We start from the raw sequence: 21,641 nt of genomic DNA, 5'->3' as shown, positions 1-21,641 counted from the left end.
TCTGAATTTAATTCGAAATGTGATGGCACTGCATACACTACAAGTTTGGGCTGCTTCACCACCTCAAGCCATTCAGCACCATTCAGCTAAAACGGATATCCACCGCAAATTGAAGAAATGCAAGATCAGAAAAACCCTGCAAAAAGCAACAATTTATTATAAGACTTGCAATATTCCCGTTTTTTTACATCAAGAAACTGCTTTACCGCATAACATTCACAACTATAGGGCTTCCAGTTAATTTTTTGCAGCAGGAGTACTGTTAAAGGTAAAATTTTGATTGCTTCACAGATAGTGCCTTGTGGATGGTGAAACATTTTGGATATTTCACAATCTTCTCAGAATATCTTTTTTCTTTTTAGTACAAGCATATTTTAACAAGGTTTCTTAAATTTTATTCTACAAGCTTGTTTCTGGCAATTATAATTTTGTGTTACCCTATAGAACTCGGTTAATAAAACTTCTATGCCTGAAGCGCATTTATTCTGCTTCCTTTTCGTGTATTGCTTAAATGTTTGTGTAGTAGCCCCTTCAGAAAAAAAAAAATTCTACTGTAACTTGCAAAAAGTGGTCATTTTCCCCATGGTAGAGAAAGAGTTAAAGAGTACTGACAGAAAATTTTTCTCTCATATTTACTTTTATTGCATTATTGGACAGTCATCAACCCAGTTATGGAGTTTCGATACCCCGAGAGCACAACAAATAATTATCTTTTCATACAACCAGGTTAAAAACACGCACAGAGTGATGTGGCTTCAGACATGGTACCTTTGGCAAATTTGGCACCTCTCAGCGACACAGTCGTTGTACGGCCTTGAACGATCACACTAGACTGACCAGCGGTCTTTTAAGCTGTTTGTAATACCATGTGACCGCCCTCTCTGCTTTCAGTGGCATGACGAGTCTCTCTTTTCACATCCAAAGCTATGCTGCGCATGACGCACATTTTGAGCAGGTCATATAAAAGGTGCTGGAAATAAATTATTTGTGGTGCTCTCAAGGAAGTTAAGCTTCATACTGTAATGTAGAGTTGACAGCTACTTAAAAAGCAAAATAAGTTGCACAAAATTTTTGTGCCAGTATTCCTTTAAGTGTGAGTTAGAGGGTGGCCTTCGTCTTAACATATTCTTTATACTAGTGCTTTGCTTGGTACCTTAAATTTGTGTACCCCCTTTTGCTGTGTGTGTGTGGCACCCTTGATTTTGTACCCCACTCCTGGGATAACCCTCTGAGGGTTGCAGTATGTATAAGTAAAAAACTAAAGAAACAATGCTATTTCACATGGACAATGACCGTGTCCAACAGGTTATACTGAAACCAAAGCAGCAGCGACTGTCCTTCAGAGATGGTCTGCAGAAGTAAAACCACACAACTGTAGTTGTCAATTTTTGCAGAGCCCTACTTGTCCATGTAATGAAGCCACTGCACTGATGTGGCAAAGACAAAGAATGCATAACAGGAGTTTAGGAATTAAACCAACCTGTAGATCAAAATGAACATGTCTAGACAAAGGAACGCACCCAGGAGCAATTCACAGCCACAAAAAATGGAAAACAAGTCAGGCCAACATTTTATTTTATGACAACACATATGTTCTGATGGTGACCAGACATTTGCCGCAACCGACAAGTGCAAAATACACAGCAGTAATACAGTAATTTTACTGTGAATTGCATACATAGCTTACTGTGTATATCCATAGCAAAACTTAAAGCAATTCTAATTCAGGACTAAGTAAGAGAGGTTGACTTAAGTAAACTGACCAGTGCAAATATTGAATAGGCCCTGCAGCACTTTTTCAAAAAGGGTTAATAAAAAATCTCATAATTGAGTAGAATATATATATATATATATATATGCAAAAGAAAAAAAGGTGGCCTTTGAATACTGAATCAAGCACCAAACATTTCCTCATTTAAGTTCACTACAACACATAGTGCCATGCACCTGTGGCAGGAGATTAAAGTGCACTCTACGTAGCAGCATGCAACCAAGCACCACTGACCAGTTCATCACTTCATCACTAGTATTTATGCAACCATAACAATGACTGCAGTCCATGGGACAAGGAACTAAGCAGATGGTAACTGTAGTTTGCTGTATACAAATATAAGACAAAAAATTAAAGTTAATGTCAAGCAGACAAGGCATCAAATATGCACAACATAAGTAACACAAGCACAGTGAGCATCGTGCAACACTAACATTGCACAAATCAGGATATGCAAGTGCCATAAAAATGACGCATCCTTAGTTATTCCATGCAAATTACCCTGTAATAATAATAATAATAATAATAATAAGAAGAAGAAGAAGAAGAAGAAGAAGAAGAAGAAGAAGAAGAAGAAGAAGAAGAAGGAGGAGAAGAAGGGCAATCTTCTCCTCATGAGAAGAACTTGTTGCTGGGCGAGTTGGTTGGGATCTAAAGAATACATTGTTGCGCCAAAAAAGGAAAGAAAGACTTGGGAAGGAAGAGTACGAAAAGACAGATTGAGCGCTGAACTTCAACTGATTTTATTCTTACAGCAGGGCAGGGAGAAAGAACAAATGCGCATGCGTACATCAGTGTTGCCTAGAGCGAATCCAGTGACGTTTTTAACAGTTGCAACTCATTTTCAAACAGAAAAACAGACGTGTCACTAATACAACTCGTGCCTCTCTTTTTAATGTGATATGCCTCCAAAAGTTCTCTGCTAACACACAACCTACAAAGATGATAGCTCTCGGATTGTAATTTGACTATACGAGAAAACATAATTCTGGTATGCGAAAACTAAAGAAAAAACCTTTTCCAGCATTTGCCAACCCTTTGCCACCACTTTCATAACTCTGGGCTATTTGTGTTTTCCCTAGAAAAATTGCACCTGAACCTCAAGAGTAGAAGCCAACTCAAAAGTGTGTATTGTGCATGCACACACTCATGCGTATATGTTCCTGGGCCACATAACTAACAAAGGGCTTGCTGTAAGGAGTGCCAAATATTGCTCCACACAAAGCTCTGCTCTCATGAAAGACAAAACTCACTTTTAAGTTAGACTACGACATTCTGGTACTAGACCCAAAAGATCCTTGGCCTACTGTGCATTTTATTCGAGTTTCCAGCCACATAAGTACTTTGTGTTCTGGTGATTCTATTGCAAAACTATGTGCATGCAGGGAAAGCATACATTAAAACAATGTTTTAATGAAATATTCCAATACCTTGGAAGTGTTAAAAAACGTTAGGTGAATTTTGCACATATTTTTGGAGATAGCTTTTGGGTTAATGAACTAATGTGTGCACTAGCACTCCACCAGCTTTTCAATTAAAATTTGGAGGACTCTTAAGCTTCGCCTTTAAGAGTGGAATGCAACAGCATTCAAAGATCCCAGACTGCTTCTCATGCTTCCTGGCAACTGGAGCATACGTAACCATAATGTTTACTGGAAAATGCTGGCCGCGAACACTATGCACGAAGGTGGGCTTGTCTGGTAGAAACACGGCCTCTTGTGTGGGCCGCAATGCGGCAGAGGCGAGCGCCAGCTGGAGGTATTTCAAGGAACCGGGCGTGCCGCTCCGTGGCCCCCAAGACTACCACGCGCTGGCGTGCGCAAATGGCGGACGCCGCGGTCGGTCTGTGCATTGCAGAAACGCTGGAAAAGTGTTTTTTTTTTTTAGTTTTCATGTAACAGAATCATGTTTTCTCGTATAGTCAAATTACAATCCGAGAGCTATCATGTTTGTAGGTTGTGTGTACGTTGTATTTTACGATTTTTCCATGTATTTTAGCTTGAGAAATTCAATTAGTTCAGTAAATTCCTTGTGTCACATGGATGGCTTGAGTATGGGTGGTTCGAAAATCGTTTGCTGAAACAACATCTAACGCTGGACGCCGACGCTGGATTTTATGCGACATGAGCTCCTTAACGCTCTCGCGTTAAAATTCGTCTTCAGCCATGCACATCCCAGTAAACTCTGTACTACTTAATGAGTCATACACATTGAAAATTTCACAAATGAATTCTAAGGCTGCTCCTTATGTACTTAAGCACAAGTTGAAGTCGGCACATGTTATGCAGGTTAAATTCCAAATAAAAGATTGCGGTCCCAATCTGGCGGCATGTACTTTCAGTACTGTCAGTTTTCAGTAGTTCTCAAGCAGCCACAGTAGCTCTTCTGCTTAATGTATAAAGTTGTGATATATACCATTAAAGAGCCCAGTTTTTGTAAAGTCTAAATATATATATTATATACAAGTGGCTATGTAAGCTTTAAAAATAAATGCCCAAGAAGAAGCTAAACATACACGGTTTTTGCAAACTGGGTCTCGGTTGTGACCATATTTCGAAAAGCTTACCACAGTTACAGCATTGCCACTAGCGCTGTAACTTTAAGACATGTTTATCTACTTCCTATATGTAGCTCAAGAATGTTGGATTTTACTGTCTTGCTATTCTGCATTTGAAAATAGGCAAATATAGCAACTTGCGTTGTAAACAGCTCGGCAACTATTTGCTAAAGGAAAATGAATTTTGGAGACAGCATAGCTCAATGAATTTCCACCTAGGATGCAAATTTTCATTTATTTGTATGTAATACTTTTCTTAATACTGTGATGACAATTAGGCAATATTCAGAATGCTTGGTCGTACTTGTTCCCATTTTTGCGGGAAGCTACTAAAGCCATGAGGCTGAGGTTCCGTATTAAGAAACTAGAAGCCTTAATTCAAATTCTAAACATATACTTTTCTAATAAAGCAAGCAGTAACATCAAAGCAGATGTATGAACTTTCTAATTTTTTTTCTCACTGTGACAATCAATAAAGTTGACACACACTTCAAACTGTACCTAAAGCTGAGCACGCAGTATGGTACATTTGTATTTTTATACACGAGTTGCGGTAAAATGCTGCAAGAAAACCGAGAACTTGATACTGTATCATTTTCATTGTTACAGAGAAATGTTTTGCCTAGCAGCACCTACACGGATGGAACAAAAGCGCTGAACGAGATGTTCCCTATCCCTCCGTATGTGACAGGTCATAGCATTTTACCTCAGTTGTGAACTTTTTAGACCTCTCCAATAAGACCTCTGTGGTTGCAACCATGACGCATTCCATTTGTGTGCTGTCGCCTGCTTGTTGCTGGGCTAGGACCATGGAGTGCAGACAAGGCCAGGGCACGCACCAGGGCACACACCAGCCAAGCAGTGAGGAGAGCCAACTGGGTGTTACACAAAGCGAGGAGGGACCCCCTATTGTGCGCTAATAATACTTGCCTGAAACTTCCATTTAGCTGGTTTTGCGGTGAGGGTGATTAGAGGCGCACAATGGACGAACCCCTTTTCTGGTTTTTTTTCTGGTTAGCAACCTAACCCATAGCTTCTATTGCACTGCAGTGAGACTGAATGTAAGTTGTAGTGTGAGCACGGAACACATGCAACCCACAGCTCAATGCTTTATGTGTTGGCTTCCCCTCGCCCTGTTGTTATGAGTAGTCTTTTTTGTCATGCACACAGCAGCAGTCAACGGTGCTTTCTTTTTTTTCTCTGTTGAGCTTGTGCACAGGATGAGAAAATAAGGTTATACGTTGGCATTTGCCAGTGCCTAGATAACATTTGAACAGTATACTCAAATAGAGGCACTGTTCCTTCAAATGGAGAGAACGCACCATACAAGGTTAGTTATATGTGTTTGATTTTCACATGTAAGTCCCACAGGATATCTTTACAATTGCTGTTTCTCTATGAAATTACATTTATCGCCTCGCCTAGCACTTTCTTCCTGAACCATAAATAATTAAAAACACTATTCAAATGAGAGAAACTTGTGCTGCCGATTTTGGTGTCACGAGTTGGATATGAAGCCACAGCAGCCACCTTTTAGATACAGGGGTCCTGCTTGTACTATGAGGTACATTTTTAATCAACACATTCACTTTGTAATTCCTTTGCACTGCCCAAATGACCACGTGCGAATACAAAACATCTGTATTGACATCGTCGCAGTGTGACATCTTCAAGAGCGCACTAATCCACTGGTGGAGCGGAGATTGCACACAGACTGTGATTCATTTTGAGATGACATTGATAACGGACTTTTTACGTGCAAGCGTAGCTGGCCAGCTCTTCAAATCGGCAGTGTTTGTATGAGGCCACGAAGCATTCTATACAGTACTGGAGTTGTTCTTCTATCCCTAAAGTTGCGCACACTTTATTTTACACTGTTTACGAAGTTATTCCTTGGAATTTTGAGAATCAAAACCCACAAACAAACGTCATGAAACAAAACACCAACAGCACATGCCTTTTATGTTAAACCTTCTCAAACTGAAATATTAAAAGTGCGAAACAGTAACAAAAGATTGGCCCATGCAAGAGGCCACGTTTCTACCAGAAGCCTCGCCTTCACGCACTGCCTTTTGCTTAGATGCTGCGGTGCTCGCTGTGCATGTTCAAGGCATCTCTTCTTTGCATGTGTAGCAATGGCATGTTCCCTGTGGCACACCAGGTGTGGCACCGTCAAGATCAATACAGCAACCGTGTTCACGCCCTTTTCATCTGTACTTCGATGCTGCGGTGCTCATTGCACATGCTTGCATGTCTAGCACTTCCGCTTTCCCTGTGGCACAAGAGGCTTTGCACCGTTGAGATCAGCGTAGCGTCTGTGTTTGCACCATTTCAATTTGCGCTTCGACGCCGTGGTGCTCGCTGTGCATGTTCACGGCATTTCTTTGCATGTCTAGCACTTGCGCTTTCCCTGTCGCACAACAAGCGGCGTACCGTTGAGATAAATGTAGCGTTCGCGCCCTTTCAGTCTGTGCTTTGATGCCGTGGTGCTCGCTGTGCATGTTTGCGGCATCCATACGCTTACGCGGAACCCACGTTCCCGAAGTGAAACATCACTGTAACTTTTTCTTTTGTTACTGGAATATGTTTGCTATCTACAAAAAGTGATAGCCCCTATCACATTTTCTTGTATGTGCATGCACATACTCAGAATGGGTATCTACAAGGTGATCATTTTAAGTTTTACAGAATTTTTAAATATCGCCTGGGGCAGATAGCATCATGCTTGTCCTTGAGCTGGATTATTCGAAGAGGCAGACATTACTAGCATGAGAAATTTAAACACATATTCACTTAAGTAATGAAAATTCACTAATTAACTTCTTAATTAATTACTTTATGGTGCATATTGCATAAAGAATTGTAACCGGTGATCTTGCGAGACGTATCCACTTGAAATTAATTTTAAAGATAACACCAGTTTCGAGATATTTCCCAAAGTGTGAGACAAAATACATGAGTGTTCTAGTTACTTTCTGGCTTCAATGCATAAAAGAGCGAAAGTAAGCGGAACAACAGTGCATTTTTACGGCGAGTTTGATGGTGCGTATCTCCAAACTTGTGTCATTCTGGAAATTCATTGCAATTGAAAATTCCTTGCAAACTCACTGGCTACAATTCACAAATTGCAATGTGTGCCGTAAAGTAAATAATTAGGAAGTTAATTAGTTAATTTATGTTAATTGGTTGAATATGTGTTCTGATTTCTTGTGCAAGTAATGTCCGCTTCTCTGAATAATCTAGCTCAAGGACTAGAATTATGTCATCTGCAACAGGAGATTTATTAAAATTCTGTCAAACTTGAGTTGATGATCCCCCTGTATATACACATGTACAGTAGGCACAGTGATGATAATTTTTATTGACTTTTATTTATCGTACACATTCTCACAGATTTGATTCAGTTTTAGCAGATTTATTTTTTTCTATTGCGGGACGCAACCGCAGGCTGTTCAAGGCTGATGTGCAACTTCATTGCTTGTAGAGGGAGCGCTACAAGGGTGTGCTTTTAGAGTTACTGCATATTGTTCAATTTGGAAGGGGGCCTACAGTAGCTGTAGACGTTTTTGGCCCAATACTTTGCTATTTTCATCCTCTACTAGAACAATGTAGCTCGCAGACACTCGGCGAAATGCACATGCGAGCTTTTGTCCACGGCCTGCATAGACAATGAGACTGCAAGTCTCCAGGGAACAAGACAGGTCTGGTCATGCTCTGTGAGAGTATGAGTTACTGCTACTATACCACACGCACATGTCGCCTACTGATAGCGCTGAACCGTCAACTGTGCCCGCGCAACTCATTACAGCCTGTCCTGCTTTCTGGAGCAGTCAGTGCTTGATAGCTGGTTGCATCTATGTATGTAACTCGAGATGGACAGTGCTGCCAGCGCAGAACTTTCCATAGAATTAATAAATATTGGACATTGTGAATAACCCCTTTTCTCTTCTCTTTGCTGTTTTCTCTACTTTCTAGGCTGTCCACAGCTGTTTACCCTATCCCACTGCTGGCTGACGTTCAGCGGTTGTCATTGAGGCAGTTACGGTCCACTCAGCAGAACATTCTCATTTTTGTTGCCACAACCACAAATAAAATTGTTTGCTCATCCGTAGCTCGTGCCAGGTGCATCGTGCCGGCCAGGAATGCGACCTTAAAGACGGGGATAGAAGGATACAAACACAGTGGAATGCTCTGGGCATTTATGATTGTCATGGACATACTCGGGGTGGATGGACGAAAGTACTTTTATTTTGTATGTTGTTCCTTCATGCTATTTTTACTAGAAAATAGACACTAAACAACACAAGCGACCAGCAGTGCGCTTCATGGTGAGAAGCAACTGGTCATGCCATTGATCAGTACACTGCATTCCTGTCGACACTACTGCAGCAACAGAACTATGATGGAGCGCTCGTCACTCACAAAACCTAAAGGGTGGGTGAGGGAGATGCTCTTCACAACTAAAGCAGATCCCCCATCACCGCACCTGTATGAGCAATTTTTTTCTCTCATGAGTGAGTGATGTCGCCTGGTCATGGAATCTGAACTACTCACAAGATGGCTGCCATGGTACCGCGACCTTAACAGAGATAGCTATTAGAGAGCTTTAGCTTGTCCGGTACTCCAGTTAACGCAGGCGAACTGGGCATTTTACTAGCGGAGTGTAGGCTTAAATGTGAGCGGCTGGAGTGGGGCAGCCACCTGGTGGTGCAGAGCTCAACCAGACAAATACAGAGCTAATATTGCAGTAAATAAGTGTATTCTTTTTCGTTGCTGGTCTAAATTTTTACAGAGGTGTAATTGTGTCATGATTTGCCACTGCCAGAAATTTACATCAGCAGTGAAGTATACTTAGTTGATGCAATGTTAGCTGTGTGTGTTTGTGTGGCTCAGCTCCACCCCACGAGGTGACAGCACCTGTCAAGCCGCCCATGCTTACGCCTCCTGTTTATCCGGTAAAACCCATCCCACCCAGGCCCATCCATCTGTGTTTACTGGTACGCCGGGCAAGCTAAAACACTCTATTGTAACATACTCCATCAGCAATACTGAAGTAAATGCATACAAGTGCTGGCAGCACCTGAGCAGCAGCACATTACTTTCTAGCTTTTTTGACACTTGGAACACGCCCAACATTGGCAAATAGAAAGCAAACTTAAAAGTGAGAATAATCATGTTTACCCCAACAAATGAACATTTGAGATAAGTTCATAGTAGCAGTTACTGCCAAGAAGCTGCAGACACAGTAAAAAACAAACTATTTTAAGTGGGCTTTACAGTTTCATTACTAAGAAAGAATTCAAGTGGCAAATTTCTAGAGATCCGACAACGTCCTCCTTTGTAATATCACTTACAGCACGTACAACAAAGAAACACTAAATTATGTTCAATTCAAAAGCTTTCTTTCTCTTTTATGTAAAAGGGCTCTCGCACTTTCGGGTGAAAGCTTCCACACATGAATAATCACACATTTCCGAAAATGAACCGCGAGAATATGAAACATCCATTCCGCTCATATTTCTGACGTTTCTACATGTCCCAGAGTATGCTTCGCGTCTAAGCGAAACATAAAAGGAAAGCAATCGCGGAGAAACAAGTGGTCGGTACGCCGCTGACTCGGCAGCTTAATTAATTTAATCAGGTCGCAAGTGCACTGTGCTGGTTCGCGTGTGTACAGTTAAAACGTGCATAAAATGAGCACAGAAATGACTGCGATAGGCGTTGACAATATCGGCAAGTTCTTGTCACGACTATGAGTAATTCGTGCCAAGAGCTTGCTGTAGTTTCCACTTTCACCAGTCATTGAGCTCGAAAGCACCGAGTTGCGGAAAAATGAGGGCATGCCCGCAAACGATATCGCTGAAACCGTTTATTCTGCTACTCGTACAGTAGAAACCGGACGCTGGCGTCCGTCGGCAACACCAAGATGAACAGCAGAGATGCATCTGTAACATTCTCGCTGTGATTCACCTTCCTGTAGAACGTGAATTCTGCGTGGGTTAGATCCGCTCAGGAACGCTCATCTCCAGTTGCACGACTGACGGGCGGAGCCGCCGCGACGGTCCAGAAGCGATTCAACGGGACTAACACGGGAGGTACGACAAAAAACTAATAAAAAGCGCGCACAACAAATGATCGCAAACTCGCAGTGCGATCGAATATGTAAACACAAGGTGTAACAGGCATCCGATCGAGTCCTCTTACGCAGAGTTCACGCGAGCTTTCGCCTAGGGAAATGATACCACCTGTGCGTGCTTGGGTAATTTGAAGATGTAAGTAAGTAGCATCGCGGCGCTTGAAAGTAATGAAAGTATAAACAACTTTTTTTTCTTCTTTTCACTTTCACATGAATATCGCGAGCAGGAGTACTTACCATGCTTGTCTGGCTTCTTTGACATGGTTCACCAGTCCAATCCACGCCGGCATTTTAACATGATGAAAGTCTTTTGAAAATTTCAATGAAACCTATTCTAAGAAAAATTTCCATCGTGCTAAAATATATAAGCATGCCCTCGGCCTTTGACCATCGACCCTCTCCGCACCAACACTCGAGGCTTCAGCGCTTCTTCATGCTTCAGCTCACACCAGCAGCAGCGCGCAGCGCCTCCTGCCGCTCCTACTCCCACGAACGAAAATTATCATTGTTGCGAAGCTCAATAAGCGAGCGGCGGCTAACTTGAAGTAGTTGGTGGCGCGTTAGCCGCCGAAAGTTCCTTTTCGCTTTCTTTCTCAGCAAGCGGATGCGAGACGTGACTCACTAGGCGATAAATTGAGAATTATTCGTTATATCTATCTCTTTTAATATTAATCAGCGTCGAAACGAGCGAGATGATCTCATGCATGTGCATGAAGCAAATACCCAGGAAGGCCAGTAATGCGGAATTTCGCGCGCAGTTCAAAAGGTTTATTACAAGATATCATTCCTTTCAGGTTTTTCTTTTTCTTTTCAATTTTTGGTATGCCTTATTTTCTTAGTGTACATGAATATTAATTAAATTAGTGGCTCAAGAAGCTGCTATATTCTTTTGTCTTTTTCTTTTTTTCTAGTCACACAGTGCGCATGCCGAAACACGGTTTGCCATCCACCAGTCCCTTTACGCCGCGGCATGTGTCGCCGTGCCGTTGTTTATGCATTGTTTATTTCGTGTTTGATACGGACACAACAAATAAGAGCTTGAATTAGAGTTTGCTCTATCCATCCGCCGGTCCGTGCCGTCATGCCGCGACGTGTTGTCGCCGTTGCATACAGTTGCAAGAGTTTGCACTAAGTTGCAGGAATTTTGCACGAAGTTAGAGAGAGTCGAGCGAATAACTTGTCGCAGTAAATAAGTTCAGAGAGGAATATCTGAAGTCTGTTCTACGCGCCTGTACATTTAAGCAGAAAGTACAATTAAGCAGCGATTGACAACTCGAGGGGAAATTATGCGCCGTTACATGTGCGTTACCGTGAGCGATCACAAAACTTGGTCCCTTTTCTCAAAAAGCTCTTACGCTAGAATTTCTCCTAAGAGCAAATTCCAGACACTTGTGATGCTGGACATTTTTTTAAATTGTTGAAATGAAAATAAAAGAAAGAGACGTAGTCACCTTTTAATGGTGACGGCTACTCCTTTTCGCATGATGGACATAGTACTAGCGAAATGCTGCCGGATCCCTTACAGACAAAAAGCTTTCTTTCTTTCTTTTCCTTTTCGTTAATTAGGCTTCTGATTCGCTCGCAAGTTTGCTTCAAAGCGTCAGAGGTCGATTTAACAAACCAAATTCTCAGATCTTTTCCTTCGTAAGCAGTGTTTCTCATTGGCCAGCCAGTTTTGATCGCTAGTGCTCTCTGCTACAATTGGTCAGTTCCTGTACTTACGAGCCGCTCTAGCGTACAAACCTGCTTGATGAATATCGTCCCTGGAATCGATCGAACTAATAGAACCGGGACCAGATAACTCAACGACTTTGTTTCTCTTTGAGGTGACCGTCCATCGCTTTGAATGGCTGATACCAACTGTAACGCCAGTGTGGGCACTAGTGATGATGAATAATCGTGCTCTTCCACCGTCGGACACGTCAGAATGGTTGTGATTGACTGGTGCATGTGTGCGGTGACCAATCACGAAAGCCATCTAAACATATATAAGATTAAAGGAGTTTGCTATAGCGAATGCGTCAGCTTAAAAAGCACCGTGAAAACAATCTAGATTGCAGAAAGCTTTTGTTTATTATTATTATTATTATCTAAACTTCACTGATAAGTGTTGTGGCAACGTTCTAGATCTTTTCTAACGAATCTTGATACTGTTTCCGTCATGCATAACAGCGGTCATCAGGTTGCGCCAGAGAAAATCCATCCTCCTTTAATTGTTTCTTTAACTCTGGCCAAACAGGAACGCAGCATCGTTCCGATATTATTTCGAACCGCAGCTTCAACTTTTCCCTTGAAGACTACGTTGGCTTGTACCATTATCTTGAAAATGCTGATTTGTCGTTTGTAGATGAGACAGCTAGCTGATGTTAATAATAATAATATTTGGGGTTTTACGTGCCAAAACCACTTTCTGATTAAGAGGCACGCCGTAGTGGAGGACTCCGGAAATTTTGACCACCTGGGGTTCTTTAACGTGCACCTAAATCTAAGCACACGGGTGTTTTCGCATTTCGCCCCCATCGAAATGCGGCCGCCGTGGCCGGGATTCGATCCCGCGACCTCGTGCTCAGCAGCCCAACACCATAGCCACTGAGCAACCACGGCGGGTAGCTAGCTGATGTTGATGCACAGGTTAATTGGAAAATCGTTGAAGATGGCATGCGCATATTCATACGATTTAAATGCTCAAGAAGTCAAAGTTCCCTCATTGATTTTCCAAAGATATAAAAACGGCAATAATACTGAAAGACCGTGAACCCAGAAAAACAGGGCAAGCAGGAAGAAACAGATCAGTGGAAACTTGAATTTGGGCGCTGTCGTTCTCTTAGCATATTTTATTAATGCGATAGCAACTATATATCGACACTCAAGGCGCATTTCCCCCTTTGACATCGCCGTGATGTTCTGTATAAAGTGGACTAGGTTGCAGCAGCACTAGTACGACGTTTAATCGTTGCTTGCTCTTCGTGCCCTAGTGCCTCGCCTGTTTTGCTGATCACAACTTCTGGGACGTCACATGGCCTGTATTGACTTCGTCTAACCTTACTTCGGCGTTTCTGGCCGGGCACGTGAATTCCACCAAGCGCTTGCTCTGGATAAGTGATAGTTACGGCTTGTCCCTCTTCAAACTGCTGCATGCCAGTCACCGGCAACCTGCCTCTTGATCAGCCAATTACCGACAACTACCGGTTTGTGACGTCAACCACCAGGAGTATAAATGTCCTGCGCGTCGTTCCATTCTTCAGTGGGCCAGGTTGCAGCAGCACCAGTACGATGTTTAATCGTTGCCTGCTCTTCGCGCAGGTACGTTAATTGCTATACTCCAACGCTGTATATACGCGATCTGATGATCGCTTTTTGCTGCTGCTTCCTTGTCAACGTAGTCTTGTGCCCTTGTGTTTGCACGTTTTATATTGCACGAGTGGTCTTATCCTGAGCGGTGTTGTGGAGCTCAATCCGGGCCCCCAGTCCAAGTCAGCTTGAACCATTATAAAAGCGATCAATCTGGTAATAAACCTGGAGCCCGGAGTGCGACTGGTTCCAACTCTGCTTTCGATGAGGCTCCTGATGCACATTCTTCTCCTGTATGCCATGACACTCATTATCTTTCTGTATCCGAAATGTTCTCAACTACTGATTGAGCAAAATTAGTTGGCTTGAGACATTGCTGACATCAAATCCTCTCAACAGAGAGTCGCCTGCCGTTTTGATGCTTTAGAGTCATGTGTTGGTGTATTATAATCCTCACCTAATGACTCTATTTCAATTTGTGAATTACATGCAGAAATCAACGCTTTATCTTCTCAAATTGCCAAGCTGGTCTTAAAAAATGATGACCTAGAAAATCGTTCACGAAGGAATAATGTTATAATACATGGTATTTTGGAAAACCTCAAAGAAAACGCTGACACTGTTGTCCAACGTTACGTCTGTACTTAGCGAGACTTTGAAGATTAGCTGTCCTCACATTGAACGCGTCCACAGGCTTGGTAGAGCATGGGCTAATCCCACCCGTCCTGTTATTCTAAAACTTTCTTACTTCAACGATAAAACCATGGTTCTAAAGAACAGTTATAAACTCAAGGGCTCAAATTTATTCATTACAGAAGACTTCCCCGCAAGGAGTTGATCTATTCGGAAAAAAATCTGGGAAGCATCAGTTCCTTTTCGTAACAATGGCTATGTCGTTAAGATACGATAATGCGTTCATTAACAAGGTTCGTAATAACTGAGATGACAGTTCAAATGCATTAGTAAAAGTACCTAATCAACCATTACCTTGCGTGCCTGTCTCTTCGACTTCCGGTTCATCCACTACCTTACGTCGTTCTGGCCATCTCAATGACCTCGCCGTTTTGAACATTAATGCTCGCAGTATTGTTAAAAAAACTTCCAGACTTACTGTCTCTTATTTCTATTTATTCCCCTAATGTTATAGGTATCACTGAGTCATGGCTGCATAGTAATATTTATGACTCCGAGTTTACTCCACCCGGTTTTATTGCCGTGCGCTTAGACAGGTTCCACGGCACTGGCGGAGGCGTCGTACTGCCTATCCGTTCGGATCTTCGTTTCTCAGCTTTGCCCTCGCCTCCGGATACAGAAACCGTGTGTTGTAAAATTTTCTTGAATAATCAGTGTATTGTAATTAGCGTTATTCAAGGGAAGAACCGTCCGCACGGTTCTTCCCTTGATGTCCTTCATGCTATTGCAAATTTCATACGCCTGACTAACATTGCTTCATCACGATTTATCTGCATAGGTGATTTCAATGCCCTGGCATTCACTGGCCATCACTAAATAGAACAGGTCGTGACGTAGCAATTTTTAATGAATTAATCGATATTTCCTTGTCCTTTCGGCTCACTCAAGTTGTTTCTAATGCAACTAGGTCAAATTCCTTCCTCGACTTGGTTTTCTTAAGCGCTGATGCGAAGTTTTCTTAAGCGCTCCTCTTGCGAAGTAATTGACGGACTCTCAGATCATAAAGGTATTTTGTTATCGCTCTCTTCTCCAACCTCCAAATAACCCTATACGTTTACCAGTTTCCCTGACTTGACTAGTGCGGACGACAATTCCATTATTGATCTCTCAGCTGATCATTCCGATACGTTTTGCTCTCTGTCAGACAGACAGGATGTAAATTGTCTTGTTAATTACATTGAGGATCTTGTCAAGTCATGTATCCAACGATTTGTGCCCAATAAAAGTAAGAAAAGTTATGCTAACGTTCCCTGGGTGACTCGCGACATCTTGCATTTATTCGTCGTGTCCGTAGGCGTAGGCGTTCTAAACGAAGTGAACCGACGATCCCATATCCCTGGACATGTTTCACAAGACAAAAAAATGAACTTAATTTGAAAATGCAAATGGCCAAAGATTTTTTTTCGCGTTCAACTGCCTCGTCTGTTAAGAACTAACCATCGTAAATTTTGGTCGACTATTTTACCTCGCGATGCTTCACCCACTTCATCCAAAATTGATAATGACGTCATCAGTGATCCGTCAGTAATATCGGATGCTTTCAACAAGTATTTTCAGTCTGTATTTGTACCTGATAACAACTTCATTCCTTTTCTCACCAATATAGTTTGTTCTGAAGCAATCACTGACATTGAGATAAACAATGAAGGTATTCTTAACCTCGCATTAAACTTGGATGCCAAGAAATGCACCGGTCCGGACGGGTACACAATGCATTCGTGGTTTGCTATTTCTTGTGGTCATCAAGATATCTGACGGTCACATAGAACAAATCTTTATCATCTGCCACCGTTTCTTCCTCATGGAAGTTAGCTAAAGTGCTTCCTCTTTATAAATCCGGTGATAAGCAGTCTTTATCGAACTACAGACCGATTTCAATAACATCACAGTCATGCAAAATCTTAGAACATATCATTCATAAACACATGGTGCTTTTCCTGGCATCCCATAATCTCCTATCTGACATACAGCATGGGTTTAGGCGCGGTTTTAGTACGACAACGCAGTTAGTTGAGTTTACGCATGACATTTTTCTTAACCTAGATGTTGGCAACCATATTGACCCTACCTTTATAGACTTCTCTGAAGCACTTGACCCAGTGTGACATTCTAAACTCCTTGCTAAAATTGACGCTGTAATAAATAATCCTCAACTAGTTAACTGGATTTCAAGCTTTCTTTCGCTTCGTTCCCAGTTCGTTTATTATAGCTCGACCGACTCTACTGCTATTGATGTGACATCTGGAGTGCCCCAAGGCTCCGTTCTTGGGCCACTGGTTCTTCTTTTAATTTACATAAATTATTTGCCTGTTAAGATCTCTTCTACCATTCGTCTTTATGCCGATGATTGTGTTTTATATGAAGCTATTAACTCTTCTGATGATCATTACCACCTCGAAGAGTCATTTGCAAGGTTTTGCACTTGGTGCAACACCTGGCAAATGAACATTAACTCTGATAAAGCCGTCCTTATGTCATTCTGTAAAAAATCTTCTCCGTCGCTTTTTCATTACTCTTTCAATAACCGCGCTGTGTGTAGGGTATCTGAGTATACGTATCTCGGTGTTATTTTAACGCATAACATGTCATGGTCTAATCATATTGGTTACTTTCGTAACAAAGCACTAAAAAATTAGGTTACCTACGTCGTGCACTATCCAACTCTCCAAAAGACACTAAGCTACTGTTATACAAATCGCTAATCCGTCCTGTTGTTGACTACGCATCTGTCGTTTGGAACCCTTATAAGCAGTGTGAGATTAACAGGCTAGAAGCAATTAAGAAAAAAGCTGTAAGATTTATAGTCACCGTTATGATCGTAGCTTCTCACCCTCTTCTGCACTGCGTTCCTTGAATTTGACTTCGCTTTATTCACGTCGCCCCATACCATCATTTGATTTCTTGCACAGCATCGTCAATTCTTCTGTTAGACTTTAAAAAAACTATACTAACCTTGCGCCAGAATCATCGACGAAACATCACAACTTGAACCTGTTGCCGTACTTTGCACGCCACTAATATGTTTAAATTCAGTTTTTTTTTCCTCGTTCCGTAGAAGACTGGAGTTCCTTACCTGGGGTCTATTCGGCTTACGTTCACCCCAAAGTTTTGTATCTGCCATCCAAGATGAATGGTCCTAGCACATCACCCTCATCGTTGTATCGTACCTTTACGCGTAAAATTTTCCTCTGTTAATCCATTCCTGCTATAGCGCTTATTGCGCTGCAGTATGTACAAAAAAATAAAGTCCAAGCGCGATAATATCGTGGCCGCGCGCTGTATGCGGTGGGCGTGAGTGAAAGCGTGCCACGGTGTCCCGAGCATGGTGGGATCACGCGCGCAAGGAAGGAAGGTTGGGGGAAGCGTGCCGTTTTCCATCGCGCGCAAGGCACCCAGGGAGGAGGGGCTCCGACGATGGGGACAGAGTGCGCTGAGTGCTAATAGGTTATAGTGTGCGCTCTGTTTAGTTCGCGTTGAAGTGAGAGGCAGCACGAAGGTCAATTCGTTCGCTGCTGCTGCCGCGCTTCCTCAAGCCAGTATTTTCGATAGCGAGTTTCTGCGGTCATCGAGTGAGATGTGTTCATATTTGTTTGTGCGTGCGTGACACCATGCTAGTTAATTTTATTATAACAGTGATCACTACGGCTTCATTGAACGTATTAAAGCCAGCGTGACACGTAGTTCAAATTATGTCTAGAGATATGTGAGCTCTCATCTTCTAAAAAGAGTGGTGGTCATAAACTTTATTGAAAGGGGGAAGGGTAAAGGGGGACGTGGCTGAGGGATTGGGCTCAAGTAAGGCCCTGGGCCTGCTTGGCCTTCTCCGCCCAGTCCACCAGTTCAAGCTGTCGGTCGACATCCCCGGAACTGAGCCAGGCTGTCCAGTAAGTCTCGCAGCTGAGGAGGGGGAGCCCACGGGCGACAGGTCATTCACCCGACCTTCTCCCCGGATTCGTCGAAAAGAGGGCTGACTTCTTCTGCGAGGGTCAGCGTCAGTCAGCTTGCGCACAAAGGGCCTTCTACCAGGATTCTTCGAAAAGAGGGCTGACTTCTTCTTCACGTGCTCGGTAATGCAGGAGGAGGGGCCCTCTCTCTGTGCCTGTCACGTGTCATCGACGGAAGCAAGATCCCGCCCACACTTGTAGAGAGCCTATTTAAGGGGCTCCGAAATGTACTTTTGAGACACTTCATACTTCATGCTTTTCTTATTTTCTTTCAACTACCTTTGAATAAACCGTGCAACTTTCGCACTAGCAAATCGTCTCGCCCTTGCTCGGTCACCATGGCCTACCGGATGCCTGCACGCCACGCTACCCAATAAGTAATGTCGGTCGAGCTTCGATAGGCAGGCGTCGCTACTTCTTGGCAGCAGTACGGTACGCTACCCTGGAGTACGCAACAAACTGGTTGCTAGCGGTGGGATCGCCTACAAACGCAACAAACTGGTTGCTAACGGTGGGATCGCCCCTGAAGTCCAACAGCCCCTCGACTCCGCATAAGCTTGCACGACGTCGATGCCGTGTTGCATGATCTCTTGAAGAGTTTGTGGATCATCCGCCGCTGCCCATAACGTCACGCCGTCAGCGTAGAGGCTGTGGTGAAGCCCGGGATAGAGCACAGCAGCATCGCCGCGTTAAAGAGAAAAGTGGAGATGATTGATCCCTGCGGCGTGCCTCGGCGCCCCAGCTCTATAATGTCAGTTTCATGTTCGCCGACTTTGATCCGGCACTTGTGCTCGGTGAGAAAGTTTTGGACGTATTGGTATGCTCGGTTTCCGACACCCAGTTGGGTCAGGCCCTCGAGCACCGCTGCATGGGCGACATTGTCGAAGGCCTTCTTCAGGTCGAGGCCCAAGAGGCACTGGAATCGGCGAGCGTCCGCCGGACTTTCGGGTTGCATCACCTGCCTTTTTAACTGAAGGAGTACATCTTGGGAGGACAGGTGTGGCCTGAAACCAAACGTAGAGTGAGGGAACTCGTCCCCGTCTTCTACGCGTTCATTGAGACGGTCTAGGACCACGTGCTCCATCAGTTTGCCGACGCATGATGTGAGTGAAATCGGCCTGAGGTTGTCCGCATTGAGTGGTTTGCCTGGTTTTGGTTTGCCAGGATGGCGTCAGTCTTCCAGCGTTCGTTCATGGGCTCGGTAAGCTGCTCCATTGCGGCCTCGTCCAGGTTCCGTAGGATCTTGTTGGTAACGCGGTCCGAACCCGGCGCCGAGTTCATCCACTGCTTGTAGGCGGCGGCCGACACCTCAGCGAACGTAAAGTCTGCGTCTATGTGCGCGTTCGGCCGGCCTCGGTACGCCGCAGGTAACGGTGTCTTCAGTTGCGGGCCGATGTACTTGTGATGGGCTTGTGTCGCATCTCGGCCAGGAACGCCCCCGGGGCTTGAGCATGCCTGTGGATTAACTTGGCCATGTTTCTTCTGCTTTCGGCCCTGGTGGTGTCCGGATCCAGGAGGTGGCGTAGGAGGTGCCACGTCCGGGCTGCGCTGAGGCGTCCCCCTCATGCGATCACATATTTGGTACCATTGCTGCTGGGTGACCTCGGTCGCGTGATCGGAGATCTCTGCGTCGAGTCGAGTGATTCTTTCCTTTAGGGCTTGGTTATCTTTCCCCTGCTGTCGCCAACGCCAGAGCATGCTCGATCTTGCCTGCCACATGTGGAGCAGCCTGCTGTCGACGTTGGAGGTTTCCGGGGCGTCTTCCAGGTCAAGATGTTCCGTATGCTCTTCCACGTCGCCCAGGAGTTGGCTCTTCCAGGATGAGATATTGGCGATGGATCTCTCACTGGCTCGCATTCTTCGATCTGGACTCGCGGAATTTGTCCCAGTTTGTAACCGAGAAGCGATGCTTCCGGCGACGCTTGCCGCGTGCATAGATTTCCGTGTGAAGGATGCAGTGGTCGCTTCCCAGAGTTTCGCCAGTGTTCGTCCAGGCGTAGTCTTGCGAGTGGACGACGAACGTCAGGTCCGGGTTAGTGTCTACCTGACCTCGGCTGCAGATTCTGGTGCGGGCGGTAGTATCGTTGATTAGCGTGAGGCCCAACTCTTGCGCGGCTTCTGCCAGATGTCTACCCTTGCGGGTGTCGCCCAGGTATCCCCGCAGAGTATGACCGGCGTTAAAAGTCCCCAACGATGAGCAGGGGGCAGTCGCGGCTGACTTTGATGGCCGAGTGAAAAAGCGCATCGATCTTCGTATCTGCATGCGGAGCGACGTATACGTTGAGGACGAATAGGCTGGGATCTGACGTGCGCGTCGGGACGATCTTTACGAAAACGTGGGGGATGCCCGAGGGGGGAGAAGTTTCGATGTCGTGGATCGCCGTCACCTGTTCTCGGCGAACGAGCGTAGTGACTTTCTTGGAGTTGTTACGGCAGTGGAAAGCCCGGTAAAAGGAGAGGCCGGCTTCCATGTTGACTTCTTGTAGCGCTATGATATCAGGTTTGGAGGATTCTTGCTGTGCCGTGTTATTAACATGCTGGTGAAGGTTGGCCTTCTTCTTTTTGAATCCGCGGCAGTTCCACTGCCAAACGTGATAGGTGCTATTGGTTGTTAAAGCCATGTTGATTGTTGGGGAGTGTGTAGGCGGCCAGGTCCAGGCGGGAAGGGCGGAGGAGCACCGCTGCACTGACGGGTGCCGCCTGAGGGACGACCGCGGGGTGAGGGAGAGTCTGCTCCGGCTGGACGGGCGCTAATGTTGGGATGTATTGTGCGATTTGTGCGACCTGCAGTGCTGCTAGCGTGTTGTGGTTCTGTTCCTGAGATGTGTATTGTTGATGAAAATGACAATGTTGTCTAGCTCGAGCACTGCGATGCCTTTGCAGAACATTTCTGTTCTGTACTTGATGTAAAAGATGTTACAACCTCAAGCAGGGGCGTAGCCAAGGGAGGGGGGGACTTATGGGGCTTCGGCCCCCCCGCGAAATTTTTTCGTGCTGTCATGGGCCACCGACCAAAACAACCCCCGGCACCGAAAATCATGCTGGCTTTTGTCGTGAATGTGCTTTTCATGCACGAAAAGACATTTCAGCGTGAACATTGCGAAATCGGGCTCGATTTTGCGGCAGCGCCCATGCACCGGGAGTCACATATCATAACGCAAGGAGCCCCATCCGAACACAGTTTCAAGAGCGTTTTGATAGCGAGCGGGCTCGTCGCGGCATCTCGCGGATGCCGCGGGATCTACGGAG

General features: G+C 44.4%; 1 protein-coding gene across 2 annotated transcripts in view; it reads right to left on the bottom strand.

Annotated features, from left to right (window-relative positions):
- Nucleotides 1–10,949, bottom strand: part of LOC142578731 (rap guanine nucleotide exchange factor 1-like) — a 137,753-nt gene extending 126,804 nt beyond the window's left edge. Inside the window, exon 1 of one of the 2 annotated variants that reach the window (XM_075688258.1) lies at nucleotides 10,702–10,949. In XM_075688258.1, coding sequence (XP_075544373.1) covers nucleotides 10,702–10,726 — 25 coding nt within the window. In that variant the 5' untranslated portion in view covers nucleotides 10,727–10,949. The remainder of the gene's footprint in view (nucleotides 1–10,701) is intronic. The other variant, XM_075688249.1, reaches the window with a different exon arrangement.
- Between the last annotated feature and the right edge of the window lie 10,692 nt (nucleotides 10,950–21,641).

The sequence above is a fragment of the Dermacentor variabilis genome, chromosome 1, assembly GCF_050947875.1.
Source record: "Dermacentor variabilis isolate Ectoservices chromosome 1, ASM5094787v1, whole genome shotgun sequence".
Lineage (NCBI taxonomy): Eukaryota > Metazoa > Arthropoda > Arachnida > Ixodida > Ixodidae > Dermacentor > Dermacentor variabilis.
The sequence above is the reverse complement of the archived record's forward strand: the minus strand, read 5'-3'. Positions and strand labels throughout refer to the sequence as shown.